Below are 21015 nucleotides of genomic sequence, written 5' to 3'. Positions count from 1 at the left end.
TGTAGCTTCCCGGTGAAGCAAACGGGCTCAGGCTCCCCAGTTTATTAAATTCAATGCCTAATTCCCTTTTCCCCTTTATTCATAACTAGTTAACTACCACAGTAGCACAGACATGGCCCAACCCGAGGGGACATGGACACTTCCCAGTGTACATCTGTGGGGCACTGATGTTCACGCACTGGTTTAGGAAGCAGGTGGAAATGTATCTGCTAGGTCTACACTTCCTTCTGAGTAGGGCTTACTGACGAGGGAGTAGACTAATTGTTTATTCTCTAACATCACTCAAAGTGCAGGATCTAAATATAATTCCATAATAATGCTTTTTTTTGCTGTAGTACTGTTTGTAACTTTCTTGTTGTCAATGTGTACTCCTTAAGCCTGGATGACAGGTGTTTCTTTTATTGTTAAGGAGCAGATAGATCTGCCTCCTGGTCCTTTCTGATCACAGGCAGCATTTGCTTCTTCCCTGTTGACCTCTCCAAATGCTATTTACCAAAAGCTAACAAACACAAGGATTCCCAAATGGCTCTAGACCCATTTAGTATTGGATTTTATAACACTGGAAGGTAAACATTTATTTTTTGCAGAAATGAGTTTTTGTTTTCCTCTCTGAGTTTGTCAGGGAGAAAAATCTTATGTAAAATGTTTTTCTTACTGTTATTGTACTGTGGTAGAATGGGTTCATTTGTTAAGGATGACATTTCTTATGCAAAGTGTTTTTCTTACTGTTACTGTAATGTCTTAGAATGGGTTCATTTGTTAAGGGTGACATTTGGGGATTTGTTTCCTTCCCTGTGGGCCTGGGGACTTGTTTTTACTTGGTGAACTTGTGGGTTCTCTCACTTTAGGCCAATTTCCACATCTCAGCACATCAATGCCCTCGGGCGGTCACAAGCAGGTTCCACCAGGACCTCCTGTCTGGAACTCTCCCCTGGGCTGTCCTACCCGTCCTCTTCTGCCCACAGGGCCCAGATGCAGCTAGAAGGTCCCATCAGGAACCTACTATTTGCTTAAATCAGTGGTCCATTCTCAACTGTTATTTTCTCTAATGCATTGATTTTCTTGACATTAGACATAGAGTAACTCTCTGAGGATAAGAACTGCATCATTTTCAGCCATGTAGACGCTCTATACATATTTGTGAAAGGAATCCGCGTATCCTCCTTTCGTAAACTCTGCCCTTGATGTGATTCAGCCTCTTTGATGCTATTTTTAACCAGCCTTAACCTCTAGCTTGTCCCCCTGCCTCCTCAAAACGCATTTCCCAAAGTGCGGTTCTGATCTCCTTCACTCCTTCACTCCTTCACTCCTTCACTCCTTCACTCCTTTGTCCCTCTCCCAGAACTCTCTCCCTCTCAGAGCCATTATCTCCCATCACTGTGTCCCCCACAACACTCTGTGCCTTTTCTTCTCACCTCCGGACCATTAACTTGGCTCAGCAGTCTACCCCTGAATATCTGCAGGCACTTCAACCTGTCCCCAGGGGAACTCATCAACTTGTTTTTCTGCTTCTCTTTTTTTTTTCTCTTTTCTAATTAATAGCATCTTCCCAGTCTCACAGACACTGGTAATCCCGTAGATCCAATTTAATGTGTATGCTTTTTATCTGGAATACTGAGTGAGAATAGCCCCCGTTCAAACCTCTGCTTAAGTAAACAGAACCGTGTCCACGAGTACCTGTGCCAAAAGAACCTCTCCCTTGGTGACTCTGCATGGCACTCTCCTTCCATGGCCACATTTGTCCCTGTGGCCTTTGGCTTCCTTTCCTTTGTATTACTGAATATTGCGATTTTTTTTAACATGTCTCACCTCCTTCACTAGACTGCAACCATTTTGAAGAAGCACTTGTGTCTGAGTGGATTTTGAGTCTGGGCAGGGCCCCAGGCCGGCACCTTACGGGGCGCAGATTCACACGCAGGGGCTGGAAAGAAAAGCCTGCTCAGGGTCGCTTGTTCTCAAGTCCTGCTGGTGGCATGGCGCCATCTCCCTCAGAGTCCCGCAGGCCGTCACTTCAGTTGCCTGTGAAACAATGTGTCCTGACCCATGTGAGAGTGAAGCCGGTGTCACCCGTGCACAGTGGGCCACACACTTCAAAATGATATTGACTAACTAGAAAGACGAGCTATTGTTCATGAGAAATTATCAAAATGGTCTGCATCAATACTAGGAATAGACCAATTATTATTAGAAATAACATTTATGGAAGGCATATAATTTTATGTAAAATCTCGTGTATTCTTAAAAGCCGTGGGGTACTATATATGTTTCGAAGCCCTGTAAGGTCCATATCTCAGGAGCCGTGAGATATAGGAGGGAAGTGATGGTGGACCACACTGTCTTTTGCCAAACTTGTAAATGCCTGTTCTACCCTCTCTCTCCCCTGAAATGTCTCAGTCACAACCACTAAACAAATGAAGAGACCACTTGACACTTAGACATGGTGACTGGCATGGGCCGGAATGACATCCAGTGGCTGGGCAGAGCCAAAATGGGGTTCCAGGTCACCTGGCAGCTGAGCGTTAACAGTGCCTGTGGGTCCCCCAGTGTGGTGCTCAGCACTCCACAGTCCAAATGCTCTCTTCCAAGTTGCTGCCACCGTGGGCCGGCCCTGGCGAGAAGGCAGGATGCCACCGCACCTTCCACAGGTGCATTGCCTCCCAAGGCCTGTTCTTTCATCATCCTCCGCACTCACGGGGAATGAATGAAAAACCGAATAGGCATGGCCTGCCTAACCTTCTTGCTAGAATTATTGTTCCAAGAAACTTGATTAACGCACAGAAAAGCCCAGCCGATAGATAGAGCAGATGATTTATAGAAGCTGAACATTCTTTGGGCCACCCCAGTCTCATTGACTTGGTTATCTCTCTATTTCACGGTGCGTGAAGAAGCAGAGGGTGCTCACAGCCTGGCTGCCTTATCCATTCTAGGTGATGGCAAAGATGGTAGCCATACCAACAGAAACATTGACATAGATAACCCCTTGAGGGCATACTGTGTGCTAAGCATGGGCTAAGGCTGTCGTCCTGTGTATCTCCAACTCTGTGGATCTCTAAGTGTGGGTCCCCATACTAAGAAATAGATGTTCCTGGGTCTTGTTAGAAATGGAAATACTCGGGCCCCACCCTAGACCTTCTGAAAAGGAAACTGGGGGGAAGGGGCCAGCAATCTGTTTCAATACCTCCAGTAATGCTGATGTTCCCTCCCATTTGAGGACCAGAGTTCTAGCAAATAGGTCTACTTTTTCATCTTGGGCACAGCTTCCTCAGGCTCCCTGGACTGCTCTGAAATCTTTGTTCAAGTATCCCACACCTGCCTAGAGGGAAAATAATTACGAAGACTGGTTACTCAATGTTCAGCCCGTGTATGATGCCGGAGATAATTCTAGACATCTGTGCATATTAACTCATTTAATGCTCATCACAGCTCGATGGGGTCCACCTTCTGCAGATGATGAAATTGAGGCACAAACTGATGGGTTGAATTTCCCAGGGCCACCTAGGTAATAAATGCCAGTACTAGGTTCTGCCCCCAAGACCGTCTGACTCCGGTCTGCACTCCCAGCCGCACTCTATGCCTTATTAGAGCTGACTGCCATCTCCCCACTCAGGTTCCATTTCTAATCCTTTCTAAGCAGCAGCATTAGTCTGCTAGGCCTGCCATAACTAAGTACCAGAGACAGGGTGTCTTAATAGAAATTTGCTTTCCCGTTTTTCAGGAGGCTGCATCACTCCCAGGGACAGCAGTCTGACCTGGTGAGGTCACCCTCCGCGTCTGCTGCAAAAGTATGGCTTTAATTTGCCAAACATTGCCCTGTGGAACTAGGATGTGAGACCTCTGCACAGTATCTGTAAATACAGCTTTCCTGGGTTCCACTAGAGCGCACTCAGAGGTCTTCTCAAAGGTCTCCTCAAGAATTGTTGTGGGCCTCTGTCACTGCAATCACCCGGGCTGCTCCCAGGACCCCTGAGTGTCCTATTGCATGAGCCTGACTCTTCACGGGCCAATCCGTGGGGTGTGCATATCTAAGAACCCCCTTCCTGTCAGCCTCTCCTGGCCCCCTGCATCTGGTCATTCTTTGTACATAAAGGTACAAACCTTTAAGTCTATGAAATCGGGCACGTTTGACCTGTGTTTCAGCTCTTCCATTACTAGGTGTGTGACTTTAGGGCAGGTTAGCATCCCTGAGACTATTTCTTAATTGGAAAAGCAGGAATTAATCTAGGTAATTAATAGAATTAATCTAGCAACTTCCTAGGGTTGCTGTAAGGATTAAATTAGATCACATAAATAAAGCACTCGGCGCCACGTGCTTGTTGCGGAAGAAGGTGTGTGCGAGCTCTGTCAGCGTCACTTCTGCCCCACGGTAGCATGTTCATTACTGGGCAAAGATTTATTTCACATCCTGAGAGCAAAGCACTAATCCTGTTAACACTGCATCTGGCGCATGACTGTGTGTCTGGATCACTTAGCACTCGTACCATAAGAACCGGCGTATGTGCAGATGGAAACACCCATACAACAGTGGATAAACAGGACCACGGACAGTGGGAGGGCGAGAATGCTGGCCAGGGTAGGACGGGGGGCCACAAAGAAAAGAAACCTTAGAGGACATCTGCCAGGTGGCAGCAGTGGAGACCTAAAAGCCAGGCCTGGCTTCTACACCTTGGGTGCCGAAGAAGCGTGGCTGTCCTGGGCTGGTGTGATGGGCCGTGCGTCAGAGGTCTTCTGACTCACACTGGCTGAGTTGCCTTTTCTACTAAAGTTACTGACACACAGATTTTTCTGCAGCCTCTGAACTTCCTGAAGATCTGTTGGCATCACATGGGGTTGGATGCATATTTGAAATGACAAGTAATGGACCTTCTTGTGTTTTGTCATTTATAGAGGAGCTGAAGGCCCCCCTGGAAGAGTACGTGCACAAACGCTACCCGGGGCTGGTGAAGGTGGTGCGCAATCAAAAAAGAGAGGGCCTGATCCGAGCGCGCATCGAGGGCTGGAAGGCCGCCACTGGCCAGGTCACTGGCTTCTTTGATGCCCATGTGGAATTCACTGCTGGCTGGTAGGTTGTTAGCTGGACCCTAGGGGCCTGCAGGTGGTCAGGAGGGGTCAGGAGGTGGGGCTCTGAGTCTGATTCCCCTGAGGCCACTGGAAGAATAGAGAAGGGGGTGGTTGGATAAGAAGGTGAGACCACAGTCTGAGATAAGACTGGGAAGCAGGGAGAAATTTGTCTGCTGGCTACTAAGTCTGTCATTGTCATCGTTGTATGTTTATGTGATTCCTTGTTTTGGGGCAGGCACCGTGTCTCAGCTTTCACTCAGTTCTCCTGTAGCAATCATCTGCAGCCTCCTGACGGATAGCGACAGGGGTTTCTCTCTCATCCATGGGGCAGGTCGGCGGTGGGTTGTTTGTGGCTCCGAGAAAAGAGCAGCAGCTGAACCTTGCAATGGCTATGAAAGTTTCTGCTCTGTTGTGGCACTGTCCCTTCTGCTCGCATCCCACTGGTCAAAGCCAGTCATACGTCCAAGCTAAGCATTGATTTGGGTTGAAGGAGAGAGTATACCCATCAGGACGTCCCCCTGGAAGTGGGGAGCAAATTACTGGGAACAGTTAGACATTCTATCACAGACTGGAGATCAAACTCCCCACTTCAGAAGCAATATTTAAACATGGTTTTCTGCCCCCATGCTCAATAACTTCTACCGCAAAGAGATGGACTGAGCTGGATGCCTCTAAATTCACAACACCAGACCACCCTGTAGGAATGGTGGCCCATTCAAGGGGGTGGGGAAGTTTGGGGTTAGAGCTGATGCCAGGCAGACCATCTGGGTTAGAAACCTGGTTCTTCCACCACCTGGGTGTGTGGCCTGAGGCAAGTGACTAAACCTCCCTGGGCACTGTTTTCTCATTTGTGAAACAGTGACCATAGTATCTATTGAAATGGGATTGTTGTGAGATTTCAATTAGCCAGCCCATGTGGCAAGTTTAGAATGGTGCCCAGGTTGTAGTAAGTAATGATAAATACGAGCTGTCATTAGGAAAAATGTGTGTTCAAAGATTAGCCAATGCATCCTACAGTCAGAGTCACTTGAATAAGAAGGAGAAGATGGTTTAAGAGTTGAAAGGGAGGAGAGAGCCTTCCTGCTCTAAGAAATTAGGGAAGGCTTTCTGGAAGAGGCGGTAAAGGATCTAATAAGCCTTGGAAGGCGGCCAGACAAAAGGGCATTCCTGGATGAGAGCAGCGTAAGTGAAGACGTGGAGGGGGTGTGGCCGTCAAACAAGGCTGAACGCTGTGCAAAGTCCATCCCCCCTGGCTTCAGCCTAGATGGTGTGAGCAGAAGGAGGCACTGAATGGTTCAGCATGTATTTTATTGCTCGTTTTAAATAGAAAGATGAGGTGAGCCAACAGGTAATTCAATAGCTGCAAATGAAAAGAGATGGGATGTCAGCCGAGCATTCTCATTATTTTTCCAAATAATGCAGAGGAATGGGATTCTCACTTGTCTCTTTTCCAGAGCCTGTGCTCTGAGTGAAGTGGGGAGATTAATGTCCTGGCTTGTGAGATCCATCTTCTCCTTCCCGAATGTGGAGAACGATCCCTTTCTGCATCTGCTGCAGAGACACACACTGGCAGGGTGTCTTGCCATCTGCTTTTTCCTAAGCCAACAGGGCTACACCTAGAACATCCCGCCAGCTCCCTGCCTATCTCCAGTGGTGCCCTAAGGGGCAGGTTCGCTAGGAGGCAGGATTCTGCCTACGTTTGCATTTAATTCATCCGGTGGCCATTGCTAACCAATTCAATTAGATCCCTTTTAAGAAATCAATTAAATAATCAATTAAAACAACTGAAATAGTCACACATACAAAGAAGCTTATTAAAACCAGGCCATCAAGAGCAGAAGTGACCTATTTTGGGAAAGGGAATTCAGCGCCTGCAGAGAATACAAGAGGCATCCACCAGTGCCCTGAGGGGAAACTGGAAACACTGTGTGGTTGTAATGCGATGCATCACAGAGTCAGGCAGCCTCGCTTTGGCCTGCATGGTTGGCATAAACGACAGGCCAGGCACTCCGTGAAGCCCCTCCTTCAGGCATCAGCACGTGAGCCCCCCCCCCCCCCCGCGCCCCCGGGACAAGGGCCTGAGTCACAAGCTGTAACTGGGGCAGGCCTCTCGGGAGCTGCCGTTTCCATCTGAATCCCAGCCTGCCAAGGCCCCACCATCATCTGTGTGGCTTCTGTTCATTTCCTGTGGTCTTGGGGGTCTGTGCACCTTGAGGTGTGGTTTACCACAGGAGAGAGAGTTTACTTCTGCTTCTCTGTTTCAGGGCCGAGCCGGTTCTCTCCCGAATCCAGGAGAACCGGAAGCGGGTGATCCTCCCGTCCATCGACAACATCAAACAGGACACCTTTGAGGTGCAGCGGTACGAGAACTCGGCCCATGGGTACAGCTGGGAGCTGTGGTGCATGTACATCAGCCCCCCGAAAGACTGGTGGGACGCCGGAGACCCTTCTCTCCCCATCAGGTCTGTGGCAGGCAAGCTCTGGTGGCCACTGAGTCCCAGGTCCCAGAGGACAGGAGCCAAGGGAGGGAGGCTGGGAGAAACCCCTGGGCACGGAGAAGCAGAGTGTGACCGGATGCTTTAAGAAATCTGGGTGCCCGACGGTCACAGCATTTGGCTCCTTCAGCTACGGTTGTCCAGCGCAGCTGACCAAACAGAAATCCTCAAAGATTGAATTCACAGTGTAACCCAGGTTGCCAAAGCCCCCTTTCTGAGACCCTAAGCAGGGCTCTTTTTTTTTGTTCAGTGCAAGCTAAATTCAATTGTTCCATCCAGGATTAAAAGTGGAGGCATACAAAAAATAAAAACTCAGTGGCCAGACAGTGGAGAAGTGGAATCACACTGGCTCTCAGGTCAGCTTCTCATTTTGGCTTGTGGAGGACAAGGTGTGTATACAAGAGTGCAGAAGGAGGAATATTCATGATCTTTCTGGGAAAGGGATGGTGGTTTTCTCCAGAATCAGGGTTCCGCCTCTTTTCTGTCCTTTTCTGGTCCCTTTTGGTTATCATCATGGTGATTGCAGACTGTGCAGGTGCTGGTGGGTGTGTCATTTAGTATGGAGATTAGATTATAATGAGATTTGAGGTTGTTGAGTGGTCATCGGGATTTCAGTTGGCTCCTTCTTAGGAAGGAAGCTGCAGGTAATCACCTGCAGGCCATCCTGTTTCTTTGAGATAAACAGAGTTAGGGAGGGGTGAGGGTGTCAGCCAGGCTGTGTGGGCCTAGGTGGAGTGTCAGTAGGAATGCTCACATTTTTGGATTCTTCCTTATATCTGATGAATCGTGTTCAGGACCTTTTAAGTGTGAGGTTTGAAACATTAATTCCTGGCCTCTTTCACACTTGCAATCTTTATTATTTCAGTGCTCCCCACCCTTCTCCATGGTACAGGAGTAGAAAAGGAGTCAGACAATGAGTCAGACAATATTTATGTGGCACCTGGGGTGACTGAGGGCCTTGGGGTGGCTCTGCAAGAGCCTTGCCCTAGGTCCCAGCCAGCCTCCCTGGAGACAAGGGTATCATGGCCTCATGGCGTTCCAGTTGTGAAGCTCACATACAAAGCATATTGAATGAAGTAGGCGGATTTTGAGGCCATGTTTCTTTCCTATGGTTGCTGTAACAAATTTCCACGAACTTAGAGGCTTAAAGGATACAAATTTATTCTGTTACATTCTAAAGGTCAGACTTCCTCAATGAGCCAGAACAGAGCCAAGCCCAAGGTGCCTGAGGAGCTGGGGCCTCTGGAGGTTCGAGGGGAGAATTCACTTCCTTGCCTTTTCTAGCCTCAGGAGGTTGTTCCCATTCCTTGGCCCATGACTGCATCTTGCTCCTTTTCCCTATTTCCTTCATCGCACAGACTTCTTTCTTTGCCTTTCTTGCCTACCCTTGGGATGGCATTTGGCATTCACAGGAATAATCCAGGATAATCTCCCCATCTCAACATCCTTAATCACATCTGCTAAGACCTTTCTCCCCATATAAGGTAACATTCACAGGTGGATTTTATTTTTTGGGGGAGGGGCAGTCATTATTCAGCCCACTACAAATGCCCTGATTTTTCAATTAGGATTATAGTTCTATACTTTCTGTGATTTCTAGTGGAGGGCCAAACTGACTTAACATCTTCTTGGTTCTGTCTCAAGTTAGAGGAGATGGAAGAGGCGATTTTTGTCCTCGTTAGAACATTGTTGGTATGAAGGGGGATAGCAACAACGAACCGTGGAGTAGGAGTGAGAACATTGTACAGTAGCCATGCAACTCCTTCCCAGTTTACAAAGTTTCAATAAACAAGAGTAAGATTGTGAGAGACACAGAAACCTACCTCCAGCACCCCTACCCTTGCCTCATGTTCTTTTATTGTTCTGCTCAAATCGAAAGCTGAAGAACAGCATTAGAGTAGAGCCACCTATGGGCAAATCTTTGTAACAAGAAAGGTGACCTTTTGGGCCAGTATGTGTCTCAGCTGGAGATGCCTCCGTGGCTCAGCGTGCGTCCCAGCCTAGATGGCTAATGACTGTGCAGTCACTGCAGTCGGTGCTGTAGGGCCACCCTCTCGGCTCTTTGCAAATAATAATGTAGATTTGTCACTAAGGTGTCATCTGAGAACCAAAGCATAACCATTGGGATGTTTAAATTTTAATGGGTAAGATACGTCACACCCATTTGGATGTCTACTATTGAAAAAAAAAAGCAGAAAAGAAAGCACTGCCAAGGATGTGAAGACATTGGAACTCTTGTAGATTATTGGTAGGAATGTAGAATAGCACAGTCATTGTGGAAATCAGTTCCTCAAAATATGAAAAAACAGAATTACCATATGATCCAGCAATTACACTTCTGGGTATATACATACCCAGGAGAGTTGAAATCAGGGTCTCAAAGAGATATTTGTTTACCCATGTGTAAATTATTCACAATAATTTGCATTATTCACAATAGTCAAAAGGTGGAAGTCACCCAGTGTCCATCTACAGATAAATGGATAAACATAATGAGGTACATACTCACGATGAAATATTATTCAGCCTTAAAAAAGGAAGGAACTTCTGACACACGCTATAACGTGTATAAACGTTGGGAACATTATGCTGAGTAAAATAAACCGGACAACAAAAGACACATCCATGTGATTCCACTGAAATGAAGCACCCGAAACAGCTAAAGTCATAGAGGCAGATAATAGAATGGTGGTCACCAGGGGCTGGGGAGGGGGAGGAATGGGGAGTTATGGTTTTGTGAGTATAGGGTTTCAGGTTTGTAAAATGAAAGGAGCTGTGGAAATTGGTTGGGACTACTGAACTGTACACATAAAAATGGTTAAGGTAGTAAATTTTGTTATGTGTATTTTACCATGACTATAAAAAATTAATATGGAGTGCTTTAAAGGCTCCTTGGCTCTCAGATTTTGAAGGGATGAAGTTCAGATGATAGACGGACACACAGTGAGTTTCGTATTCTTGGCCAAATGATGCTTCCTCCATGACACACAGGAGGGCAGACCTCTGACCTTCGTACATAAGGGCAGGAGGGTGTGATGCTGTGGTTAGTGGCAGAGGGAGGCAGTCTCGGCGGTGCAGTGCTGGCTGTGGGGTGCCCAGGAAACATGGCTGTCTTGTGGTTAGAAGGCGCTAAAGCGAAAAGTTAGCTTATATTTTATGAATCATGGTAACATTAACAGATGATGAATATGCATTTTAAAATGACTCAAGAAAATCGAGTCGTGATCATGAGTCATTAATTTACATGCATCTCTGATGTATAAAATAGAATTACATACCAGCAATCTCTTTTCATGTATCATCACTTGCAAAATGCTTAATTTGTTAATGATGGAGATATTTAGTTGTAGGAAGGACTTTTTATGGCCCTTCTGATGTTACTAAGCAGATACGATTTGTAAACATTAGGCCATGGTGGTTTCCAGTCCCCACTGTGGTCCCAATATTCTAGTAGTAATGCTTTTATTCTGGCATAGGATGGGATGAGAAGAACTTTTTCACAGTCCAAATGGCATTAATTTGCACTAGTCTTTATATAAGAGCTGTCTCAGTAGGCAACATAATGTAAGAGATTTTGCGTTAAGGGAGTTTATTTCCTTTCTGTTTTACTTCTTCCCTTCTTCCTTCCTATGTATCTTCTGCTTGGAAAGCCATGGTTTTCTGTGTTTGCTCCACTCTCCTTTGTCCACACCAGTCTCAGGTGTAGAAAGCGGGCAGGTGGCACTACAGAGGGCAGTGTAAGGCACGAAGATGGGACAGAGGGACATGTGTCCCTAAGGAGTCTGCTGCTGCCCAGCCAGGGGATGGTGCTGGGGGATGCATGGCCAGCAGACTTTTAAGAAAAGATACAAATCCAGATCATTTCATAAAATCTCCTGAATTCTGAACATTGGCGATAAATCTTTCTTCTTTCGAACAACATGTCTCCAGACTGGATTTGACCATGCAGGTCCCTGGGTTCTGGTCTTTGGTCCACACGGGCTCCCTTGGGGACCCCTGTCATTCCCAGGACAGCCTTACTCCACGCTTCTCACGCTGGGAACTGCAGGCACCTGCCACATGTGGCATTGCTGTGGGGCCGAGGGACTTGGGGAGAGTGTGACTCAGAGCTTCAGGAGACCCTGGCTGGACCTCTGGCACTTGGCTGGACCATTTCACTTGGAGTGAAGGCCTGAGAGACTCTCTTCCTGCCTGCACTGTGTGCCGCTGCCCCCTGCCTGTGGCTGAGATTCCTCCGGGACAGGCTTGGGGAAGCCCGGACCCAGCTTTTGCCTCTGGGCGGAGAAGGCTCTCAAATCTATGTCTTAAGCCCTGATTTTTCTCCAAATGGCATCATCTCCGTTGTCACATAAAAAACCTATCATTAGACCAGTGGAGTTTAATCTTTTTTGAGTCAGGGAAATCTCTGACAATCTAATGAAAGCCAGAGATCATATCACCCTTAAACATGGATAAACAGACGGACTTTGTGTATAATTTTATGAAGTGTATGTATGGGTGCCATGACACCAACTTCTTAGTGATCCAGAAGGCTTATGTTCAGAATGACTCCTAGATATTTCTACTTTCCCATTTGGAAAACCTTTCTTGACCACTTTTTAAAATTGCCTGCTGGTCTATATGCTTTATGAAGCCAGGACTGTGGTTATTTCAGCTGTATCCCCAGTACCTAGTGAGTACCTAGAACTTGCAGGAATGCCAAAATATTTATTTTTATTATTTTTTAAAGGCTGTTTTTTTTAAAGATTTATTTATTTTTAGATGGGAAGGGAAGGAGAGAGGGAGAGAAATATCAATGTATAGTTGCCTTTCATGCATCCCCTGCTGGGAACTGGCCTGCAACCCACGCATGTGCCCTGACTGGGAATTGAACCAGGATCATGTGGTTCACAGGCCCGTGCTCAACCCACTGAGCTACACCAGCCAGGGCCCAAAAATATTTATTGAATGAATGAATGGATGAGTGACATCCGAGGCTCAGAATTGAGGTCAGGGCTAGTGAACCATGAGAAGGAGGATAAAACTATCCAAAGATACGTTAGAGAAGGAGAAAGAAAGCTCCAATATTTCTGGGGTGAAGGGAGCCTTCATAAAAGAGACTGACAAGTAATGAATGCTCGTAGAGGTATGAGGACAACCAGAAAAGCAGTGTCATAAAGATTTGATATCAGGAAGATGACAAACACCCTTTGGTTTCAGGGATTAGCTGGTCATAATCTCAGTGAAACCATCTTAACAAAATATGTGTGTCTGGAGCTAGATGGCAGGGGGTGGAGAAATGAATTAGACGAGAAGAAGTAAAGAGAGCGATTGTGGATTATACTTAGGAGGTGTGGGGGTTGGGGAGACTTGGAGTAGAGGAGGGGCAGCAACTGGATGGAGTGACAAAACAGAGTGACATGTTCATTTTAGAACAGGAGGCACTGAGCAAGTGCCTCTAACACAACGATCAAATAGAACTCAGGGTTTATCTTCGTAAAACCCCAGTTGCTTTCCTTCCTTCCCTCTTGTTGCATTTAGCTTTAGTACAGTGAGTCTTTCTCGCCCCCTTCACCAGGAAAACTCTAGAAGATCACGACATGTTTGTGGTCGCTTTGGGAGTGAGAGTCCTAGGCTCGCTTTCCTTCCCAGACCGGCCTCAGTCTGGTATTGAAGTTGTCCTCCTCTCCCTCAGCTGTGGTCTGCTGCTCGCTGATCCTCTGCCGTGGAAGAGGGGCTGGAACCCTTATTCTTTTTCTCCCTCACTCATCTTTCTCTTGGGAGGTGCAGTGTCTGACCCCACTGGTGCCAAACGGGGGAAGGGGGAGAAAGGGAGATGGGAGGATTCTTGTTTGATGGACACCGTCCCGTAGTGGTTTCGTGCTCTCTGGGGCAGCAGGTGGGAAAGGCTGGTTTTTACCCCGGGGCACATGGAAGGTGCTTTTGATGGCCAAGTGTGGGCAGAACCTCCGTGCCTTCCCATGCCGCAGGGACTGTCCCTCAGCTCGCCGCTCCCAGTGCCCTCTCTGCCTGTGCCTTTGCTCCACACCCTCTTGCTGCTAGGATCCCTGCACTCCAGGAAGCCACTGCCTTTTTCCTAGTTAATTAATTGACACATGCATTTAAAACATTTATTTTTTTCCAGTTTTATTGAGGTATGATTGACAAATAAAAAGTGTATGTATTTTCCCTGGCTGGGTGACTCGTTGGTTGGAGTATTGTCCCATACAACATCCCAGGTTGGGACATGAACAGAGACAACCAATCCGTGTTTCTCTCTCTCTCTCAAATCAATAAGCATATCCTTTCAATCTTAATTTTCAAATTAGGATATAAAAAATTGCATATATTTCATGTATACAATGTGATGTTTGGGTGTACATATAAACTATGAAATGATTATCATAATCATGCTAATTAACACATCCATTACTTCACAGTTACCTTTTTTTATGGTGACAAAAGTTATGATCTGCTCTTTTAGCAAATTTCAGGTGTGCAGTATATTATTATTAACTATAGTCCCGATGCTGTATTTTAGGTCTCTAGAACTTCCTCGTCTCTTAATTTGAAGTTCGCACCCTTTAACCAGTACCACCCCTTTCCCCCACCTCCAGCCCTGGATAACCTCCACTCTACACTCTATTTCTATGTGCTCAACTTTTTTAGTTCCCACATACAAGTTAGGTCACACAGTATTTGTCTTTCTGTGTCTGGCTTATTTCCCTCATCACAGAGTCCTCCAAGTCCATCCACATTGCCACAAATGGCACCATTCCTTCTTTTTAAAGGCTGAGCAGTATTTCCATGTATACGTGTATCCACATTTTTTATCCATTCTGCTTAGGGTTTTTTTTTTTTTATACTCTTGTACACCACCATGTTGAACATCCCCTTTTTGTTTTGCTTTCTTGACAATTTTTTAAATTGCAGTAAATCACACATAACATAAAATTTACCATTTTAACCATTTAAAAAGTAGAATTCAGTGGCATTAAGTATATTCACAACATTGTGCAATCATCACCATTGTCTAGTTCCAGGATTTTCCTCCCTTCCTCCAGCCCCTGACAGGTGCCACTCTGCTTTCTGTCTGTGCGGGTTGGCCTGTTCTGGACAAGTCATACAAATGGAGTCATACAATATGTGGGGTTTTTGTGCTTTGCTTCTTTTACTGTATAGTTTATGAGATTTATCCATGTTCAGACATGTAGCATGTATCAGTACTTTATCCCTTTCTAAAAGTGAGCTTTTATAGTGACAGCTTTTGAAGGGGCCGTAGGTCAATATCCCTTCTGGATTCCGTATCTGATTTCCAAGATTTGCGCACCTGTGTTCTGTAGGGAAGGGAAGAGGCGACTCCCACCCCCAGGGCTCCACCAGCCCTACAGGCCACTTTCCCTCTTCTCAGAGGACTCAGGCACTGGGGAGGACATTGCTGCACGGCCAGGAGCCCCGAGCTCCAGGCTTAGGGTTAGAGAGTAGGACCCCCACCCTCTGTCCCTGGGGAGGGGGATTCGGGGTACGCCTCACTCCAAGGAAACTTCTGACACATTCCTCTCTGAGACTTCACTCAGTCTTCCTCATTAGTCAGCTAACTGCTGTTTGGCTGTCTGCTTTGAACTTCTTGTATGATCTCTTTGAATATAGCGCCTATTGTCTAAATGGTCCTCAGCCTAAATGAGAACATGAAAGGTCTCAACAGTAGCTACAGATGAGGGCACGGAACAAGGAGAGAGGGAAGGTCTGAAGCCACAGACAGAGGGGGCTGAGAGGAAGAGAAGGACCCTGAAGAGGGAGCAGTGAGAGGGGTCAAGAACATGAACGGCAGTTTGATCTTGAAGAACAGAAAGAGAGCGTGTGCTGTATGACCCGAATTCTCCTTGTAAACTGGGAGGAGAAAGTCTCCACTAAGGGTGAGAGGTGGCCTTGGCTAGGGGGCTACGGAAAAGCACAAAAGGTCTGGAATAATTGCCAAGAGGAATGGAAATGGGCGAGCAGGCCAAGAACACAAAAACTAATTGTTGGCTGTTCTGAGGGCCCAGGACTATAGATTTGACAAATTTTCCACAAGGACTTTTTGACAATAACTACTGTGAATTCAGCTGTGCTTTGAAGCAAACTTAAATTTTATTATTCATAACAGTATGCTTGTATGCAGGGGTAGGCAAAAGTAGGTTAATAATAATAAATAATAATACAAGAATGAACTCTGTGTTTCGCATACTCACAACTGTAAACCTACTCTTGCCCACCCTTGTATATGCAAAATAGTAGCAAAGACAAGAACGAAGGGTATAATATATTTAGCCTTAAGGCACCTTGGTTGGGTGCACCACGAATTCACGGAAGCCGGGCTTCCATCAGCAGGCCCCGGAGGTCCGCAGCCCACAGCTTGGTGATCACTGATCTTTACGGGTCCATCCAGCTGTGAAATCCGGTGACTTTTACTGCGGGAGGGAAGGTCTATGGTGTCATCAGAGTCGGGACGCTTCACAGCATACTGCTTTCGGGGCACTGCCTGGGCGCTGAGTCAGCCGCCTCCTGTGAGGTGCCAGGGGTGCCCGCCTGCTCTGTGTCAGGTGGCCCCGTAATTAGTAGCATTACTCATTAACAACCCATTCAAGCTGATGATTAACAATTAGCAATCCTAATTCAAAATGTAATTTGATAATAAATTATAAGGTACAGGAGCCATTAGAGCCTGTTAGACAATCTCAGTTGAAAAGGCTGTCTCGGATAGGTATAGTTGCCGGGATCTCGGATTCTGTGCACAGATGTATTATGTAAAAGGAGACTATTTTTTTCCTCCATGGAGGACTATGGATAGCTCACACAGAGGAAATTAAGTGAAGAATCTGATTTTCTGAGACTCTGTAATAGAGACAGCTTCCTTATGCATTAGCAACTATATTTTAGGAACCAGTTATATGCTCAGCCTGTGGTAGAACTTCCAGCGAGACAGTTTTAGTAAATTACATGGTCCCGCAGAAGGGTGTCGTAGGCTGGTGGGAGACGCAGGGCGCAAGTACACGTAATCACACTTGGGTACAGGTAAGAGTGGATTCGTGAGGAGCGGGGAACATGGGGAGTGGGGTGCATAGAAAAGCTCAGAAAGACCATAACCGACCCTGGAATTTTCTGTGTACCAGACATAGTTCTTACGCTTTACACAGTACAAATCCATTGACACCTCATACAGGCTCTATGAAATATTATACTCCCCAATGCACAGACGGCCTGCTGAGGCACAAGGGTAAATGCTTTACCCAAAGTCACACACCTAGAGAGAGCTGAGCCGGGTCCAGTCAGTCCAGAGTCCACACTCTCACCCCCTGTGCTGCCTTCCCTGGCAGAGGTGTGACCTCCCGGCCTCGCAAACTGCAGGAATTGGCACTGGCAGAGTCTGTGGAAGACAACACTGTTAGGGGTGTAGTTAGGAAAACAAGGGTATGTGGGCTCCCCAAGATCACCCTTGGGTTTGACGACTCCACAGAAGGACTCAAGAAATTCAGGAGATCTGTTATGTTCAAGGTTATCATTTATTACATTTAAAGGGTACAGATTAGAATCAGCAAAGGAAAAGGAGGCATGGGAAAGAGTCCAGGAGAAGCCGGGCATGAGCTTCGAGCTGTCCTCTCTGGGTGGAGTTGCTTGGACCCCGCGTCATTCTCCCAGCAGTGCTACGTAACAGCACAAGTGAAGTGTTGCCAGCCAGGGAAGCCCCCTGAGCCTTGGTGTTCGGGCTGTTTACCGGGGGTCAGTCATGCAAGCATGGAGCACCCATATGACTAATGCTGGTTCCCCCATCTCCACATCACCACCACCCCGGAGGCTGGACTAAGATAGCACGGCCTGGGGCCTGGAGACACTCTCACCAGGTAGGGTGTTCTGAGGCTGAGCAGTTGACTCTCAGGAGCCTGGCAGGAGCCAGTTAGTTCCTCTTTGGAATGGGCAGAGTTTGGGCACCCAGGTCCCCTGAGTTAACCCAATAGGAGACAGTGTTTTGGATCTGGTGAGGAGATGAAGGCAGGAGATGTACATTAAAAATTAGAGGAAAAAAGTAGAGGAAAGGACAGAGTAGAGAGAAACAGGAGGTCACTTCAGAGAGAATTCTAAAAGCCAAAATGAGGAGTGCGGACTCTATCTTGTGGTTCAATGAAATGAATAAAAAGCTGATTGGGAGAGACAAAAAGTAGAGTGCCAGTTGGCTAGGGCTGAGGGGAGAGGTGAGGAAAACAGTGACTGCTAATGGGTATGGGGTTTTGGGGGTGAATGATGAAAATGTTCTAAAATTGATTTTGGTGATGATGGTACAACTCTGAACGTACTAAAAACAATTGAATTGTGTACTTTAAATAGCTGAATTGAATAGAATGTGAATTCTGTCTTAGGAGCTGATGGCCACAATGGCAGATGGCCAGTCTTGCAACAAGATGAAAGTGGATTAATTCTTGGCTCAGAGCCTCGGGTGGTCCCCCTTTCATGGGAAGTTACAGGACAGCACAGAGTACAACACGCCATTGAACTGGGGTCAAATCCCAGAGCAGTAAAATTTGTCATGGCAGAGTTGCAAGCAGGGATTAAGAAACCAAGGAGCATCCTGGACAAAAGTGAGAATTGCACCGAGCTGAACCGACCCAGCTGGGACTGTTGAAGAACCTGAGCCATGTGTAGGATGCTGGCCCATTGCAGCACATTGTAGGGAAGGACAGGCTGAATACCACAGTGGTTAGTGCTTCATTTGGGGGTTGGCAAAGGAGAGTCTTGGAAAAAGAACTTAGCTCAGGGGCCAAGTGAAGCTTGTCACAATACAGGAAGAGAAAAATCACATTGACATTCTCTACCTTCTTTTCCTGCCTTCCAGTAACTGAGGGATGACCTGTTCAATTTTGTCACTAACAGGTCACCTGCTATCTGTATAAATGAGCTCTTGATTCTCTTATCCATAAAACCTATCCAATGTTTGAAGAAGTACTGTTCCGGTAGCAGAAATTTTCCATAGCAAAGCTTTTGGTTCCTCAGATAAAAAGCAAGCACTAATTGTAAACTCTCTGAAGTTATGGCATGAGGTGCTGTAGAAAATAAAATGTTTTAGTTAATAGAGTTCTCCTACAGAAACAAGGCATAGGGCAATTTATAGGGAAAAATAAAAAAAACCTGTACAAAACTCTATTTGCTTTCCTCAGGAGAAAATCCTGGTGGACCCCAGTTGGTGGAAGGTGCCAGCTCGGTCTGTACTGCAGGCTTTCCCATCACTCTGGAAGAAGCATCGTTATAAAACAGGATTGGGAATAGGGGTTGGCTCTGTAGCGCTGCATCTGTTCATGTCTTTGCTTCATGAGCACGTATCGATTCCTATTGTGTATGAATCTCTGTTGTAAGCAGAATAGAGGGTGCTCTCCCTGTGTTTCAGTTCTATTCCAATTTATCCATGTTGACACATGTTTGAGACCCCAGATAGGACTCAGTGAATGAAAATGACGGCTGGAGAAGCAAGAATGGGGGTTCGCCCTCTGTAAGATGGTCTAATGGAAGGCACATCTGCTTCTTTAAGACATTTGCTGCTTGGCCAGTTAGCTGGAAAGCATGTCTGGTAACGATCCCAGCTGTCAGGACCTTGGAGGAGCATCACCCTCCACTCTGTCACTTCCTGGGAAAGTGGCAGGTATGGCTCACTGTGCAGTTGTCTGCTAAGCATAGCCACCCATAGCTGACTGCTGCCTTCTCATGGTGCTCACAGGATGCCTTACTCTGCAGCTGGGAGCAGGTGGTTTTCAGATGACCCCAAGTGTTGGCTCTATAATGGGACAGAAACAATGTGCGTGGGGTCCTAAGACTAGTTTTCTAGGCTAAATGTGACCCCTGGCTTTGAGCCTCAGCTTACTTCTGTGTAAAATAACCAGATTTGCTGCAGACCCATTCTGTGAGACCTTGGACAAGTTGCCTAACCTCTCCGTGCCTCAGGGTCTTCCTGTGTCAATGGGATCCAACTCTGTTTCACAGGGCTGTTGTGAAGATGAAGTGAGGTGATACATTTAAAATGTTTGGAAGTGCTAGCTATTATGATCGCTGATGCCATTGTTATTTTCCCTCTGCATCCTACAAAGGCAACTCTTAGTCTTCACCATGGGAATTCTACAGCCCTTTTCTTGTTGTCTGGCCCATTCATGCCCGACGATTATGACAAATAACACGATCGTTGGGTTATCCCTGACTGGTATCCTACTTATGGAGAAGAACCGTGGGTGCTGGTAGAGAGAAGGCATTTTTAATGCCAGGGGATTTGCATAGGATGAAAAGGGGCCCACGTGCCCAGTCAGTCCCTTCAGGGAGGCCGGCTGTTCATTATTAAAGGAAGTGTGCTGACAGAATGGTGAACGCACCGCTTCTGGGTGAAATGAAGGGTATTTCTTGACACCACCTATGCACCTCAGTGCTGGCTGGGTAGATCAGTTTTCTTCTTTGCATGACACAGTGCCGTTGCTGCTAGATACCTTTCTGTGGGAAGCCAAGCCCCAGGCAGTGCCCTGGAGCTACAGCTGGGCTTGCAGGGTAACCGTTCCTGAGGTGATGAGCAGAGATCTGCCTCCATCAACGAACACGCATTGTGACAGCTCACAGCAGCAAGTGCGTGAATCTGAATAATGTTGGAAAGGCTTTCCCCCTCCCTCACGAACAGGTTCGATGCAGCGGGCTGCCAAGGAGCAGATACGTTTTATTTTAAATTTAAGACTTAAAAAAACATAAGATGCTTTCCTTCTGTGTTAAATGCCCAGTTCTGGCTTATTGTTGGATGTACCTCTCTGGGAGCAGCAGCACCATCAGTTTTAGCAGGCTGATCTGCCAGGAAGGGCTCAGATGCCTCTTCGGTTGGAGCTGGATGGGTACCATTGTGGATGGAGTGGGAAGGGGTTGGCTCCAGCCATGACTTGGGTAGCTTTAACCCTCCTTTGCTAGATGATTCCGGAATGTGCCATCTTCTGGGCCCTTTCATATTCCTTCCTTCTCCTGCCTTGCCATTTCTCGTTTCCACAACCTCTTCAAAGCCCAGGAAGTCACTGTGGAAGACTCTGGGACTGAGTGCAGAACACAAAGTGCCCTGTCTTCATTCCTTCCCCATGGCCCATCGTTTTCCCTGCAGCACAGTTTCGAACTTTTTCCTTATCACCTGGCCCACTCGGTCCNTGACTTGGGTATCTTTAACCCTCCTTTGCTAGATGATTCCGGAATGTGCCATCTTCTGGGCCCTTTCATATTCCTTCCTTCTCCTGCCTTGCCATTTCTCGTTTCCACAACCTCTTCAAAGCCCAGGAAGTCACTGTGGGAGACTCTGGGACTGAGTGCAAAACACAAAGTGCCCTGTCTTCATTCCTTCCCCATGGCCCATCGTTTTCCCTGCAGCACAGTTTCGAACTTTTTCCTTATCACCTGGCCCACTCGGTCCTCCGAGTGTTGTTATCCCTCAGTTGATTTTAGGGAG

The 21015-nt window shown here is 46.8% G+C and overlaps 1 protein-coding gene across 2 annotated transcripts in view; it reads left to right on the top strand.

The window, feature by feature from the left end:
- The window catches only part of GALNT17 (polypeptide N-acetylgalactosaminyltransferase 17), a 436260-nt gene that overhangs the window by 225908 nt on the left and 189337 nt on the right, over positions 1 to 21015 (top strand). For both annotated transcript variants that reach the window (XM_037041732.1, XM_037041733.1), the window contains exons 4-5: positions 4885 to 5059; positions 7323 to 7520. In XM_037041732.1, coding sequence (XP_036897627.1) covers positions 4885 to 5059; positions 7323 to 7520 — 373 coding nt within the window. The remainder of the gene's footprint in view (positions 1 to 4884; positions 5060 to 7322; positions 7521 to 21015) is intronic.

Source organism: Sturnira hondurensis, unplaced genomic scaffold, assembly GCF_014824575.4.
Source record: "Sturnira hondurensis isolate 20B ecotype Veracruz unplaced genomic scaffold, ASM1482457v3 Scaffold0003166, whole genome shotgun sequence".
Taxonomy (NCBI): domain Eukaryota; kingdom Metazoa; phylum Chordata; class Mammalia; order Chiroptera; family Phyllostomidae; genus Sturnira; species Sturnira hondurensis.
Note: the sequence above shows the minus strand (reverse complement) of the source record. Positions and strands in the feature narration are given on the sequence as shown.